Raw genomic sequence first — 13,303 nt, forward strand, 5'->3', positions numbered from 1 at the left:
GAGTCAATTTATTGACGTATGATTTTTAAAAACTAAATATAACTATAAATCAGCAGTTTTTACACTCACATTGACAGATTCATGTCCAGCATATTTGACTCTGACGCGTGGTTCCTGAACTACATCCAGATTGGTGCCAGTCACAGTCAGAGTGGTGTGTCCACTGTTCAGAGGAAAGAAATACATATTTATTGTTCAAACAAGCACATACGTGCACAATGCTCATAAAGCAACCTGCTGAAATGCTGCTGCTTTTTCATCATGATTTAAATTAGAATGATAACCACAGAGACATCAGTGTTTTTAAACATTTCCCAGAAAACCTGCATTAATGCAGGCTTGAGGAGGTATAGCTGGGATAGTAGCTCAGGCTTTGTTATTGGACAGATCAAACGGAGAACCAGCTGGCTGCTATTTTATATTCATCCATAACTGCGAGACTGGCATAGCACGAATACAGGTGCTGCTTGTTTACATATCTGTGCTAGATGTGATTAAAATAAACAACGCGCTCTAATCTCTGAATAACCTGAACTGCAGTGCGAGCTTAGAAAAATGTGGAAGTAGAAAGTCGGAAAAGTGAGACAAAGAGGTCAAAATACAGGAGAGGAGGAAAAATGCTTAGAAAAACTGGTCAGTCGAGTCAGCCTGACAGAGTGCCAATCCTTCTCTTCTCACACTTCAAAGGCTACCTAAGCTTGTAGTGCCTCATAGTGGGAATGCACATTCATGATGAGGGCTCTTGATTGCAGCTCCACAAAGCTCCTCCTGTCACTAGGCTGAGGGCCAGGGTGTCTCTCTGAAGTCTAATCTGCAGGGACGTAGTGCCGAGTAATCCCACCCTAACTCAAATTAAGTGCCATCTTTTATTTAGCAGAGTCCAGGTAGTGCACGCTTCAACTGCGATAGAAATGTTCATGTAGCAGGTTCATTATTGTAATATTAACTGCATAGAACTCATTCATGTAGAATCGTGAATATTTGATTCAAAGACGGTTTGTTTGGGGGGGGGGGTTTCGACTATGATTGTTTATATAGATAACAATGTTGTGGCTAGTGACTTGATAATATCTCTGCAACCCTGACAGTATTGCCAAACTCTCAGATTTCCTGGGAGACTTTCTATGAAGAGCTGTATTATTAATCCCATTGTACCGAAACTGCACTGTAAAATATAACTTGTTGTTTCAACTTAAAAATATGAGGTAAAGGGCTGCCTTAAAATTTTAAGTTAAGTCAAGAAATAGAGTTTGTTCTTATAACACAACCAATTGTTATCTTAATGAAAAATCACATGTTGTCTAAACTTTCATCTTAGTTTAGTTGACTGAGATTTATTAGTCAGTTCAACTCCTTTAATTGTCATCTTTACTTGGGAAAACCCTTTCAGCTAAATTAAAATAATCTATTGTTTAAACTCTTGTCCTAGTTCAGTTGACTTGGGTTTTTTAGTTAATTCAAATACTTTAGTAGTTCTTTTAACTTAGGAATCTATTTTAGCTTAACTAACATAATCTGTTAGCTAAGTTGATTTAAGTTTATTAATTAACTGAGCTCCTTAAGGTAGCTGAGTGAACTTGTAAATCAGTTTCATTTTAATTATCAGAGTTGATTGACTGGATGTAAAGAAAAATGTGTATTAAACATCTTAAGTTTTGTTTTTTGTTTTTTTTGGCTTTCTAACATCCATTTCAGCAAAACTACCTGTTAGGTTTATCTTAGATCTCAGGTTTAAATATCTACATTCCTTTAAATTAATTTTCTGTTGTTTACAGAAAAAAAATAAAACCCCACAGATTCCATTAAAGTCTATCTGATCATTTCATACAGAAAGTTTGTTTTAAGAACATGACAAGACAATTACTCATGAGCACCCAACATTCACCATTTATTGTGCCATCTTAGTCATCTGAGAAACAGAAAAATCAGTGACGTAGCTCATCAGGCTCACAATCCATCAAAACTCAAAGGCTGCTCCCTGTGAAACAATAAATTTGAACTTGGTCTTGAGCCCAGTTTGGGTGAAGATGAAATTCTGACCAATACTCTAGGAGCAGTAGTGATTCTTGTGAAGTAACAACATAAAGTCTGCATTAATGTAATGTATCAACGGACACTTGCTATTTTAGAAAAGTTATTCTTTACATTTACAAAATTTTTAAACTTCATTGTGCTCAGTCACACCTGTTAGCATAAAACTTGAAATATTAAAATAGTACAAAACCTTTGATAAGTGACAGTAAAGATCAGTTTATAACAACTAAGACATCAAACTCTTGTATTTGTCTTCGTTTACAATTGCAACAAATTCCACAGAACCAATATCTCTGAAAATGACTGCATGCTTCTGAAACATTTGATAATATGGATATTTCAGAAACATTAGTTTGAGTCTGCTCAATTGCAAAACAAAGGAAAAACTACTGACTTGCATGAGATAAGCATCTGCAAAGTCCAGCATTATATTGTTGTTCACATAAGTTTCTTAAACCATGAACAAATGAGTAATTGTCTAATCTGGAATGTAAAGTGTAGTCATTTAGTGACATACAAAAGTGAGAATGAGAACTTGCAAGAATAAAAAAAACAAACAGTAAAATAAAAACTGTCCTTAACACTAAGGATCATACAATTACAGTTCTGCATGGCTTTCTGCAAGAGTCTGTTTCTTAGACCATGCACTAGTGAGATGCACTGCCTTCCACCAATGTTCATTAGGATGTTCTGAATGACTTCAAAGATGTCCTTAAGTTCCTTTGGATAGTGTATGTTGAGGGCAAAAAGAAGGCCCATCAGCATGGAAATGGCACTTGAGACATCCCTCAGATTAGACAGGATTACTGCTGCCTCAAGGACAACCAACACATCGATGTCTTCTTCTTTCACCATCGCAATGCCAACTTTCATCCTCTTAGAAAACGTGTCTTCAATACCTGTCGGCTATAAAAGGGTTCAAAGACAAAAAAAAAAAAAAAAAATTACACAATTACAATTACACAATATCCCGTGTGCTTAACAATTCATGTCTTTCCAAAGAAGAGCCATACTGATGCTTTGGATGATGGTGATTGGCTTTGGGTAACACTTATTAGTTGTTAAAGTTTTTTCAGAATGAGATATGCACCCCCATGTTACAAATCCATTTCTTGCTTTAAACAAAGACCATGTTCATAAATAACTGAGCATGTCTTCAATTGCAGAATTCAAACAAAATTTTCAATTTAAATGGTAAATGGCCTGTATTTGTATAGCGCTTTACTAGTCCCCTAAGGACTCCAAAGTGCTTTACACATTCAGTCATTCACACACATGGGTGGATGACTGAATCGTGACTCAAGAGTTGACAGTTTGTCTTATAATTGGAAGGTTGCCGGTTCGAGCCCTGGCTCCGACAGTTTCAGTCGTTGTGTCCTTGGGCAAGTCACTTCACCTGTTGCCTACTGGTGGTGGTCAGAGGGCCCGGTGGTGCCAGTGTCCGGCAGCCTCGCCTCTGTCAGTGCGCCCCAGGGTGGCTGTGGCTACAATGTAGCTTGCCATCACCAGTGTGTGAATTTAAATCTACTTATGCTAAATATTGGCTGTGCTCTAAACCAAATCTGGCTGAGAATACATGAAATGTGCAAACTGCAGCTACACTACAGGATCAGATTATGGCTCCATAGACAATGCTTCTTTAATCAGTTTATTGATTAAAGTTTATTTTTTCCCCCTATATTAACAGCATGAAAAAAGAGCATATAGACATGGCTGAACAGGTTGCATAATTGGCACTGAATATCAACATCCACCTTTACCCAGCTGCCCAATGACTCTCGGCCAGTAACCTTTAATTGCTTACCCAGTCTACACAGTCTCTTTTCCAGGGTCCAGGACATTTCACCAAAGTATTGCCCCCCACAGCTGTAGCAGCCACTGCAGCCCCTTAAATATCCTAATATCTCTGCCATTACAATATACAATGTGAGAAATCAAACGTAAAGCTGAAGTGAACAGTACAGCAGCGAAATGTCAAAGACCCTGGTGAAGACATGAATAAACACAAGACACTAATAATATCAATGCTAGCTTGCCAGTTAGTTTCTCTGAAACCCAGACCAAATCCAGTGTCAAAGATCTTGTAATAATACATTTGGTGAGGAAAAAGTACACATGTACTTTTTAATTTAAAATCCACTGTGGTGCTGTCATTATTAAATTTACTAAAAGAAACAATGCTAACCTTCACAGTCTTGAAAGTGTGTGAGGGATCTTCCTTTAGAAAATGAGGTCCTCTGTCCTCTTCCTTTGTGTAGGGCTCTGGTCAAAGAAGTCAAAAAGAAAACAAAAACACTTTTTAAACAGTGTTTATGAAGCATGTAGACAGCTCCAAATTCACAGCTTTTTGATGCATAATTCCATCAATATATGATTATCATTGGAGATTTTGAATCAGGCTTATCAGGACATTCAAGTAGAATATGATATCCAACCTACCACCAATATACATAGATTCTGTAAAAGTTACCACACTAAATGTCCAGTTGTGAAATATGATGACAGACTTTACTTATCAGCTTTCTTTCAATGAGTTCATCAGTTGAACTGGATAACCTAAAACTTAAACAAAGGATTAGATTTCGCAGTTGAACACTTACATCATCTCCGAAGCATCTTATGAGCCTAGTTAGCCTTTCTATGCCGCTCTTGATTTTGTACAGCTCCACGAACCTCTCCATAATGGTCAAGCACAGCAAAAAGGAACCCTTTCAGGTCAACAGATGTAAGACGGGCAAATTCTGCTTCAACCTGAGCAATAGAAGAAGAGGGGTGGAGAGTACAGGCAGAATTAAAAAAAGATTCTTTGAGACCCAAATTTAAGCAAACAGTCATCTGAGGCCCATTAGAGAAAACACAAACACACAAAAGCAAACAAACAAAAAGATGCACTTTACCTGCCGTTCAGCAAACAAGGAAGTTCAGAGAACAATAAGCTCTGTCTTGAAATCTTTTAAAGTAGAATGATTGTGAAAATGACTTATGTGATGTAAAACTTTAGTAAACGTGCGATTAAAAGAACACTGAGTAAAAGGACAAGTAACAGTTTCCTTATTCCTCAGATGTTTACCTTGATGAGCAATACTGTTTTAGTCCAACTGCCTCATTAAAGTTACACAACAGGCTTTTTACATTAAAGCCAGCAGGTCCATTACATACTCCCTTTTTAGATCTGAAATACTGTGCAGATTCTGTGTATATGTAGTGGACAGCAATTTACCCCAAAGAGCGCAAAGTTTGCAAGTCCACCTCATTTAAATGACAAAGTCAAATGTGATCATCTAGACCTGTGAAAATAAATTAATGACAAACTTGCAGTTATGGATGTTATTACAACCACAAGAACCTAAACAGTCTGCTCCATTGCTTTTGTTAATGAATCATTTGTTGGTAACACGTCTGAATATTTAGTTTATGCCACCTGCATGTGATCATCAATAGTGCCATATTACTTCTTAAGAAGTACCCTGACACTACAATCTTTATATGATTTGTTCTACAGAGCTATTAAATTACAATATAATCTGAGGTGTTTCCAGTATGACAAAATGCACAAATTGTAACTTACCATTTGACTCCACTGACAAAAATAAATCCCCAGCATCAAGTTTGGCTTCACAGACCTAAAATAAGTAAAATAAAAATATATGTTATAATTATATTGTTTTCGCCATTTATTCATGTTTGCTAATTTTCTGACATATAAACAATGTTAGTTTTGTTACAATACAGAGAATGCAGTTTAATTAAAAGGTAAATTATGCAAAAAAAAAAAAACTTCTGCAGTATACCATGCCAAAAATCAGTGTCTCTGATGCCAATTATTTTATCACTACAGCTCGTTTAGTATGGAAACTCACACAATCTAGTCATACTGATCACAAGAGTTCAAAAATAAGTCAAAATAGTGAACTGTTGTTAAGCATAAAGCATTTCAGGGTAACAAATAACTGCACAATATAATTAAAGCAAAAAATAAGCACACTGGAGGACTATCTGATAAAAACTAATATAATGCTGGTTTGTAGACCATATTTTGTCCCTGTCCTCAGTGCACTCTTGCAGCTTAGCATGCAGCAGTTAATAACACCTTAAGTGATTACATAGGGATAAACAGATGACAACAAGCATCCGAGTCCTGCCAAAAAGGTCTTTTTGAACCCAGCCAGTTATTGGAAATATTGCCAAAATGAACTTCCACCAAAATACAACAGCCTGTGAACTTGAAAGGAATTTACAAGTACAGAGACAATATGAAATAAGCTTTATTAATTAGCTGAGTTAGCTTGCTAATATCGCAACAGTGGTTGAGTGCACAACCTTAAAGCTAGCGGCACAATACTTGTGATTTGCTCAGCGCCACATTAAACCCATAAAAAAGGCCATATGTCAGTTTATTAGGTCAAGTTTGGTCATGACACACAAGCTGGACCTTGTCGGCTAAAGTTACATTAGCTAAAGCAAACATTTCGGTAAAAGAGAAAAACACACGTCATGCCATAAATTCAAAACATGTTCCAACTTTTGTAGCTCTCTTTCCTTATAGTTATAACCAATGTTACTCACCTTGAAAGCATATTCCAAAGAAGACGATTAGAAAACGTCCAAGTAAAGTGAGCATGTCGTTAACCGCCAATTCCCCATGATGCACCTCGGTAGCAGTCACGTGAGGCAGTTTTGAATCCTGCTGTGCTCAACTTACCCACATTGTCAAGTTCACATAAGTTTCTGATTTAGCTGGACATGAGTTTTCAAGTTAGCTTTTTTTGGTGTAATTGGGACGTTTTTAACTTGTAATTCTATGTTATAACAACAACTTCAGTCATCTATCGTCAAACTGATATAGAATAATATGTTGAAATAACAAACAGCTAGAATTACATTTTACAGTGTGGCTTCAATTCACGTAGGAGTTGTTTGTGAGATAATTCTCAATATATATAGGAGTAAATGGAGCTTAACACCTAAATTACCTGCTTCTTGACAAAGAAAGCCAGCGCCACATTACTTTGGTCAGAATTGATTAGTTTTAACAAATAATGTAGGGTGTCCTGTTTCTTTGGGTATTAAAAGGGTAGTTGTTCTCTAGCTGTCTAAATTGTCCTCTACGCCCTGGTTAGAGGACTAAAGGACCACTACTCCTCCGTTGCCAAAAGAAATGGGAGGACTAGGGCCAAGTGATGGGCCAAGAGGGATTGGGCTTTAGTCAATGAACACTGAAGCTTATCTGTGCAGTGCAGTCCTGGAACAACATCTGTATTTCATAATATTGTGTTGTTGTCTTGGACTTCTTTATGTTCAGAAGTGTTTTTATTTTTTTATCCTTTCAGGTTACATGCATGAGGGGGGCAGAACATTAGAAACGGCTCTCGGTATAAACCAGCACAAAACTATTACTGTTACCACGGTCCATATAATTAAATTAACACCTCTGTGACAGCATCAATAAAAACTGAACATTATAGGCTTCATAAAAAGGAAACTTTATGGGAATTGTACCCATTTTTTGAGAAAAGTGAATCACACATAGTACAAGTTTTTCTGTGCCACTGACTTTACACATAGATTCACAACTTGTGTGTCGGTGTTGATTTAATCTAAATGAAGTATTGGATATTTATGATTTTAATGCTGTTCAGACAGCAGACAGAAAACAGTTAAACATGAAGTGCATGAAGTCCTCTTTCACACATACATCATCTGCAACACATTTTGCAACATGAAAACTGTCACTTGCAAGATGAGATCATTTGCACTTTTTTAATTGTGACATGTTCCTCTGATTAGGCTAGTAACAGCGTTTATTCAGTACTTAATTTTTTTATGTTACCTGGTAATGCTCCACAGGGGCTCAATGCGCTGTACTGTGGGGTCTTCTATGTACTCAAAGGTCAGACTTCCAGGAACCTTGGCGCGGTCAACACTCAAACTGACTTGCACTGGCCCCGCTCCAGTCACCGATGGAGCAGAGAAGCACACAATCTCTGACTTGGTCCTCCTGGTGAGATTACCAAACGAGAGATTTATTCATGCCTTTGATTGTGACTGCCCGCTCAGTGCTGCAGTGGCAGACTTCACGTCACTATGAGCCATGCGCATTACGGTGAGAGGAGAGGATTCATTACAGTCTGTCCCATCTCTTCCTCGTTACAGACACATTAGGGATGGAACACTGTAATTAGAGGGTGCTCAAATTAATGGCTTCCTTGCCTCACCCACCTGACTGCTACAATGTGAGGCATTTTGAACTTTAAATAGATATCTATAAATACACAGAGAACAAAACTTACTACAGTGAGTTTCATCATCTCCTCACAAATCATCAAAGACTTTTAATTTAACGCACAGACACATAATTGTATCAAAGGTGTGCTTTTTTAAAAGAGTGACCTCATACAGTTTTTAATTGATATTAGTGAAGGCTAAATCTTTAATATTGTGCAGAGGCAATCTAAATTTAGTGTTTGTGAGTCAGGAATCATTTTTAATGTGAGATTAAGATGATGTCAAGGGGTTATATTACTCACCTGTATAGCTCACATGTCTGATTACCAAAGTACACATTAACAGTACTGCCAGCTCCTAGATTCTCCCCGACTACAGTGACCTTGGTGCCCCCAGATTCAGGTCCTCGGCCTGGAGTCAGTGCCAACATTGCAGGGGTCTTTGGAAGAAAAAGAAAATCATTCATGTTTCATTTAGCATACGTTCCAACGCAGAATACAATATGTCTTATTAACTGTGTGATTCTGATAAACCCTGTTCTTCCATGCTTGGCTCAGTAAGTCTCTGTAGAACTAAAAAGTTAAGAGCAAAATTGTTATAAAAGGTAGACCAAGGTCTAATAATTTATTGACTATCAAGGCTATAATTATTTTAAAAACGAGTAATACTACACCACATGCTCAGAAACAGAGCCCTCTTTGGGATAAGGTGCAATAAACCAGAACATTGTTTTCATCAGCCATTAACAAAAATACCACAGTTGAAAAGTCATTCCTAATTATTTTTTAAACTGTCTTGTGCACAGTCTGTGCTGCACTTAAAATGCATTGAGAGTCTTATTCTCTTCCTTGCCAGTTGATGATTGCAGTTGCCTGAACTGATCAAACTGGTTAGCTTTTACCTACAATCATACAAACACTTTGCGTTTATTTTGGAAAAAGTGGACAAGTTACACGTGTTTCAGTGTCAGAGTTACCACAAAGGAGTAGAGCTGGGAAGATTGTGCTCGTAGCTCTGGTCTACATTCGCCAACACACAGCATAACTGGACCTGGAGTACTTCCTTCAGGAGCTGCATCCATCTCACATACAATCCTTTCAAGACAAAAAAGTAAAAAAAACCAAAAATATGTATGTGGGTGCACAAAACCACAGGCATCGAGCATAATAGTAATAGCAGCATCCAGGCATACACACAGAAGAATCACTGCACTGCATCACATTTGTTATGAAGTGCACTGCCGGAAGATGGCCGGTGTGATTGAGGTAGACTTTCATGGAAGTTGTGGGTCAATACAGAAGCCCATCTTTCTTCTGAATGGGAAACCTATAACAGCAGTATAACTCAAATGATAAACTACACCCCTCCCCATCTCCAGCACGATTGCCACCCACCATTACCTCCGGTTACCATGACAACATAGTGGATTCTTCAATAAATCAGTATTGCCTGTCAGGTCAATAAGATAAAGTACGCCATGAATAAGTCATTATAGCAACTGACCCCACGCTGAAATTAATGGTAGTAACAGCTGTAATGCCATGTTTTAAAGCACTGTTTGTGCCAAATGAATGGCCCTGCCAAATGCACAGCTCTGCACAAGAAACTTGTCCTGCGATACAATAAGAGCACCCAATGAATCGTCCCTGCCCAACCCTTCTATTCATACATCACGTGAGTTTTCCAATTTTCTGCTGGCATGTTTTTTTCTTTTTTTTTACCCCCCCCCCCCTTTTTTTTAGAAGGATATAAATAAAGTCCCTGCAGCCTGAGCCCAATTGCATTACATGGCTGTGAGAGAAACACATGGCTAACAGATTGTCCCTCCAGTCAGCGACATGCAACGCATTTCAATTACAGCTGTGCCGACAGCCTTATAACGACAATGACACAAAGACTGTCTCTTCCTTTGGCTCTGACTGCACCAGAGCAATACAAAGACCCATGCACAATCCTACAACCTGATGAGGCATCACAGAGTATCCAGCTTATTCAGAATGTGCTAGTGTCTTTATGGAAAAAAATGTAGAAAGAAGGAGATAGAGTGCACGCATTTATTTAATAGTAATATATCAGTACTATTTATTAGTACTGGAGGGGAGGAGTTTCTCTTACTGTTCTGCAGTGATGTATCCCTCCTCCTGTGGTGTGCACTGCACTCCTGCCACTTCCACGTTACCAACCAGCTCAGAGAAGGATAGACCTAGGTTCAAGCCCTGGATTGTTACCAGGGTGCCCCCTTCCAAAGGTCCAGCAACTGGGTTCACCTACATAGAAGAGAGGAATTAAATAAATATTCTTTGATAAAGTTTTATTCTTGTACATATTTTTTGAATCATTTTTGTATATTATTTTCCACATAAATAATATGAACATTCAATATTCCATACTGGAGAAAAAGATGCTATAAAGAGAGTTAAACTTGGCCAAACCCAAAAGAATTTTAATTATCAGAAAATGCAAACACTTTTTAAGTTCTTACTAAAAATTTGGCTGTGAGCACTGCCTTAAAATATAGACTTTTGGCTATTTTGATCAAGAAATATTGTCCCATAATATGTGGAATAGTAGAATCACACTTTAAAAACTTAAAACTGGATCTATGTAGCCTTTCTTTGTTCTTGGGAAGCAAATATTAAGTAAATATACCATAAGTCTGTGTGTGAAATGCTCAGCTTTCATAGCAACTGGGTCTCTTCAGAAAACCTTGAAATCCACCATAATTCCAAGCAAACTTTAATGAATAATGCAGTGAATAACAAAGCCTTGAGAAAACCTATTCACAGCCCTTTCCAGTGTCAAGTTAACCATCCCAGCAGGAAACCTTTGGACCTACAGAACAGAACAGGAGCAATGCCGGAGCAACACTCCCTCCACTCCCAAGCAGCGCTCAGTAGTTGATTCATTCGGCTGCAGCTCCTTCAAAAACCCCAATAATGTGACAGGGACATCAAAGGCTCCCGGCTCTTTGAAGTGGAAGAGCCTTGCATCTCTGTGCCTGACCCACTGCGCCTCATTCAAGAGAATGAACAGGAGTTTGTGACATAAAAGATCCATCATCACTTTCTAAACAGACTGAATACGTTTAGCTGTCAAGCACTTAGGGTATTCAGCTGGTATGGAACAAAATGTAAGATGGGCTCAGGTAAACAAGCACTTGGAAGAAAAACTGGAAGTTGGCCACAGAGAAAATTAGAGTTAGTTATTGATATGTACAGTATGAACTACTTGTATTTGTTAAAAAGGTGTCTGGCATGTGGATTTCGGATAGTATTATGTACAGATAAAAGATGTGATTTCGGAAAGTAACTTCTCAAAATCTTCGAATAGAGTTAGATTTTTTTTGTCGCTCTAAAGTCTATCAACCTGTGTCTCTATGTCTCGCTTGCTGTAATGGCAAATAGAAGCAAAATCAGGTATTTTATCCACTATAATAACCTGGTTCAACTCAGTTTCTCTGACAGACATGTTTTGAAACATGATAGTGATGGAGCTATTTTAATGCAATGAGTTGTTTTGTCTATTTCCTTCTCATTTTAAAAAGAAATTAAATAGAACGTTTACTTATAAATCGCTGGATCTTGAAAAGCAGATGCAGAAAAAACACACAACTCCTACAAATTTGTACCCAGGTCCCAGAAACCACTTCTAAACTAACTTCCTTTTTAGCTAACCACTTAATTAACTACTTAGCTGTGTTTGCATTATTTTAATTCACCATATGCTTAAGCTTGTTGGCTCAATAGAATGGCTCAGCAACAGGCAACCCAAGTGCACTAATGAGCCACAGACCTCCGTGATGCGTGGGTTGGTGCATTTGACATTCCTGGCAGAAAGATCCAGCCAGCGGCTAGCGTAAGGGGAAATGGGAGGACAGTGCTGCTTCATGGTGCACCGGCCCTCACCGCTACACCAGCCACACTGGAACTTCCTCTCTGCCCGCAGACACATGCCACAGCTGTCCCGCAGGGCACTGCATTTGTAGAGATGCACTGTAGGATAACAGAGACAACAGTGTAACAATACTGTAATATATGAAAACCTATAAAATATACTGTACACGCACCAAAATTTCGACCAGCAGGGAGTGCAATTTGGTAAACTAAAAAATGTAATCAAATAACAAAGAGAACACAAACTCAAACTGTTGGTTTTTACTGTCATCGCCACAAATAACTGCAAAGTCATCACGTGTATTCAATAAAAATAATTTAATAAGGCATGTTTATGCACATGGCCTATTTCAAGGATTAAGAAAAAGATCATGAGTAATCCAATAAACCCTTCTTTGAAGTTTGCCTTTTACATCCTTTCCAGTAAGTAACCTTTATTTATGCCCATGTAAATGAACTTCCTTAAATAACAGCAAGGCCTGTTAAAATTCATGGCATGCATATATTTTGGTCAATGGCGATGTATTCAATGTACCACCCACCATGACAGCTGACAAGCACCTTTCCGTGCAGGATGATGGACAAGAAACCAAAAACAACAGTAAGAGCCAAGCTGAGCAAATATGAAAAATCATCCTTCACCCCTTCAGGTGTACAAGTGATTGGGTGCTCTTTGATAACACTCCCTGCTATTGTGAACTTTCTCTCAAGGCCCTTCAGGAGCCTTCAAGTGCTCTCTATGACCCATCTATACCCTGTAGATTGAGTGCTTTACACTTCTCTGGTATGGCAGTGATAGATGACAGAGGCACCTTTAATCTTCTCTGGATTGTCAATGATGAAATTGCCGTTCCATACAATGGAGAGGTCCACTGCCAGGTCACTGATCTTCACACCCTCGTACATGTACTGAAAAGCAGAAACCGAAAGTAAGAGAGTGTTCAGAATGGGGGGGAGAGAGGAATTCAAAGAGAGACAGGGCACAGAGTATAAAAAAGATGGAGAGAGACAGAGTAGGGAAAATGAGGGGATGAAAGGGCAGCAGAGAGACAATGCTTTTAACCATCTGTCATTTCTGCCATGGTTGTCTGCTCCTCTACTCTTTGACATGTAGGGACGCAAACCCAGGCTGGGGTGGCCGATCATCCACA

At 38.4% G+C, this 13,303-nt stretch overlaps 1 protein-coding gene across 2 annotated transcripts in view; it reads right to left on the reverse strand.

Annotated features, from left to right (window-relative positions):
- LOC134627475 (plexin-A2-like) overlaps positions 1-13,303 on the reverse strand; it is an 84,825-nt gene that overhangs the window by 20,320 nt on the left and 51,202 nt on the right. Inside the window, exons 11-17 of one of the 2 annotated variants that reach the window (XM_063473578.1) lie at positions 12,965-13,061; positions 12,052-12,251; positions 10,375-10,526; positions 9,236-9,353; positions 8,562-8,698; positions 7,865-8,032; positions 70-163 (exon numbers count right to left, since the gene is read on the reverse strand). In XM_063473578.1, coding sequence (XP_063329648.1) covers positions 70-163; positions 7,865-8,032; positions 8,562-8,698; positions 9,236-9,353; positions 10,375-10,526; positions 12,052-12,251; positions 12,965-13,061 — 966 coding nt within the window. Of the gene's footprint in view, positions 1-69; positions 164-5,515; positions 5,658-7,864; positions 8,033-8,561; positions 8,699-9,235; positions 9,354-10,374; positions 10,527-12,051; positions 12,252-12,964; positions 13,062-13,303 lie in introns of those variants that run through there. The other variant, XM_063473579.1, reaches the window with a different exon arrangement.

The sequence above is a fragment of the Pelmatolapia mariae genome, linkage group LG5 (assembly GCF_036321145.2).
Source record: "Pelmatolapia mariae isolate MD_Pm_ZW linkage group LG5, Pm_UMD_F_2, whole genome shotgun sequence".
NCBI classification, from domain to species: domain Eukaryota; kingdom Metazoa; phylum Chordata; class Actinopteri; order Cichliformes; family Cichlidae; genus Pelmatolapia; species Pelmatolapia mariae.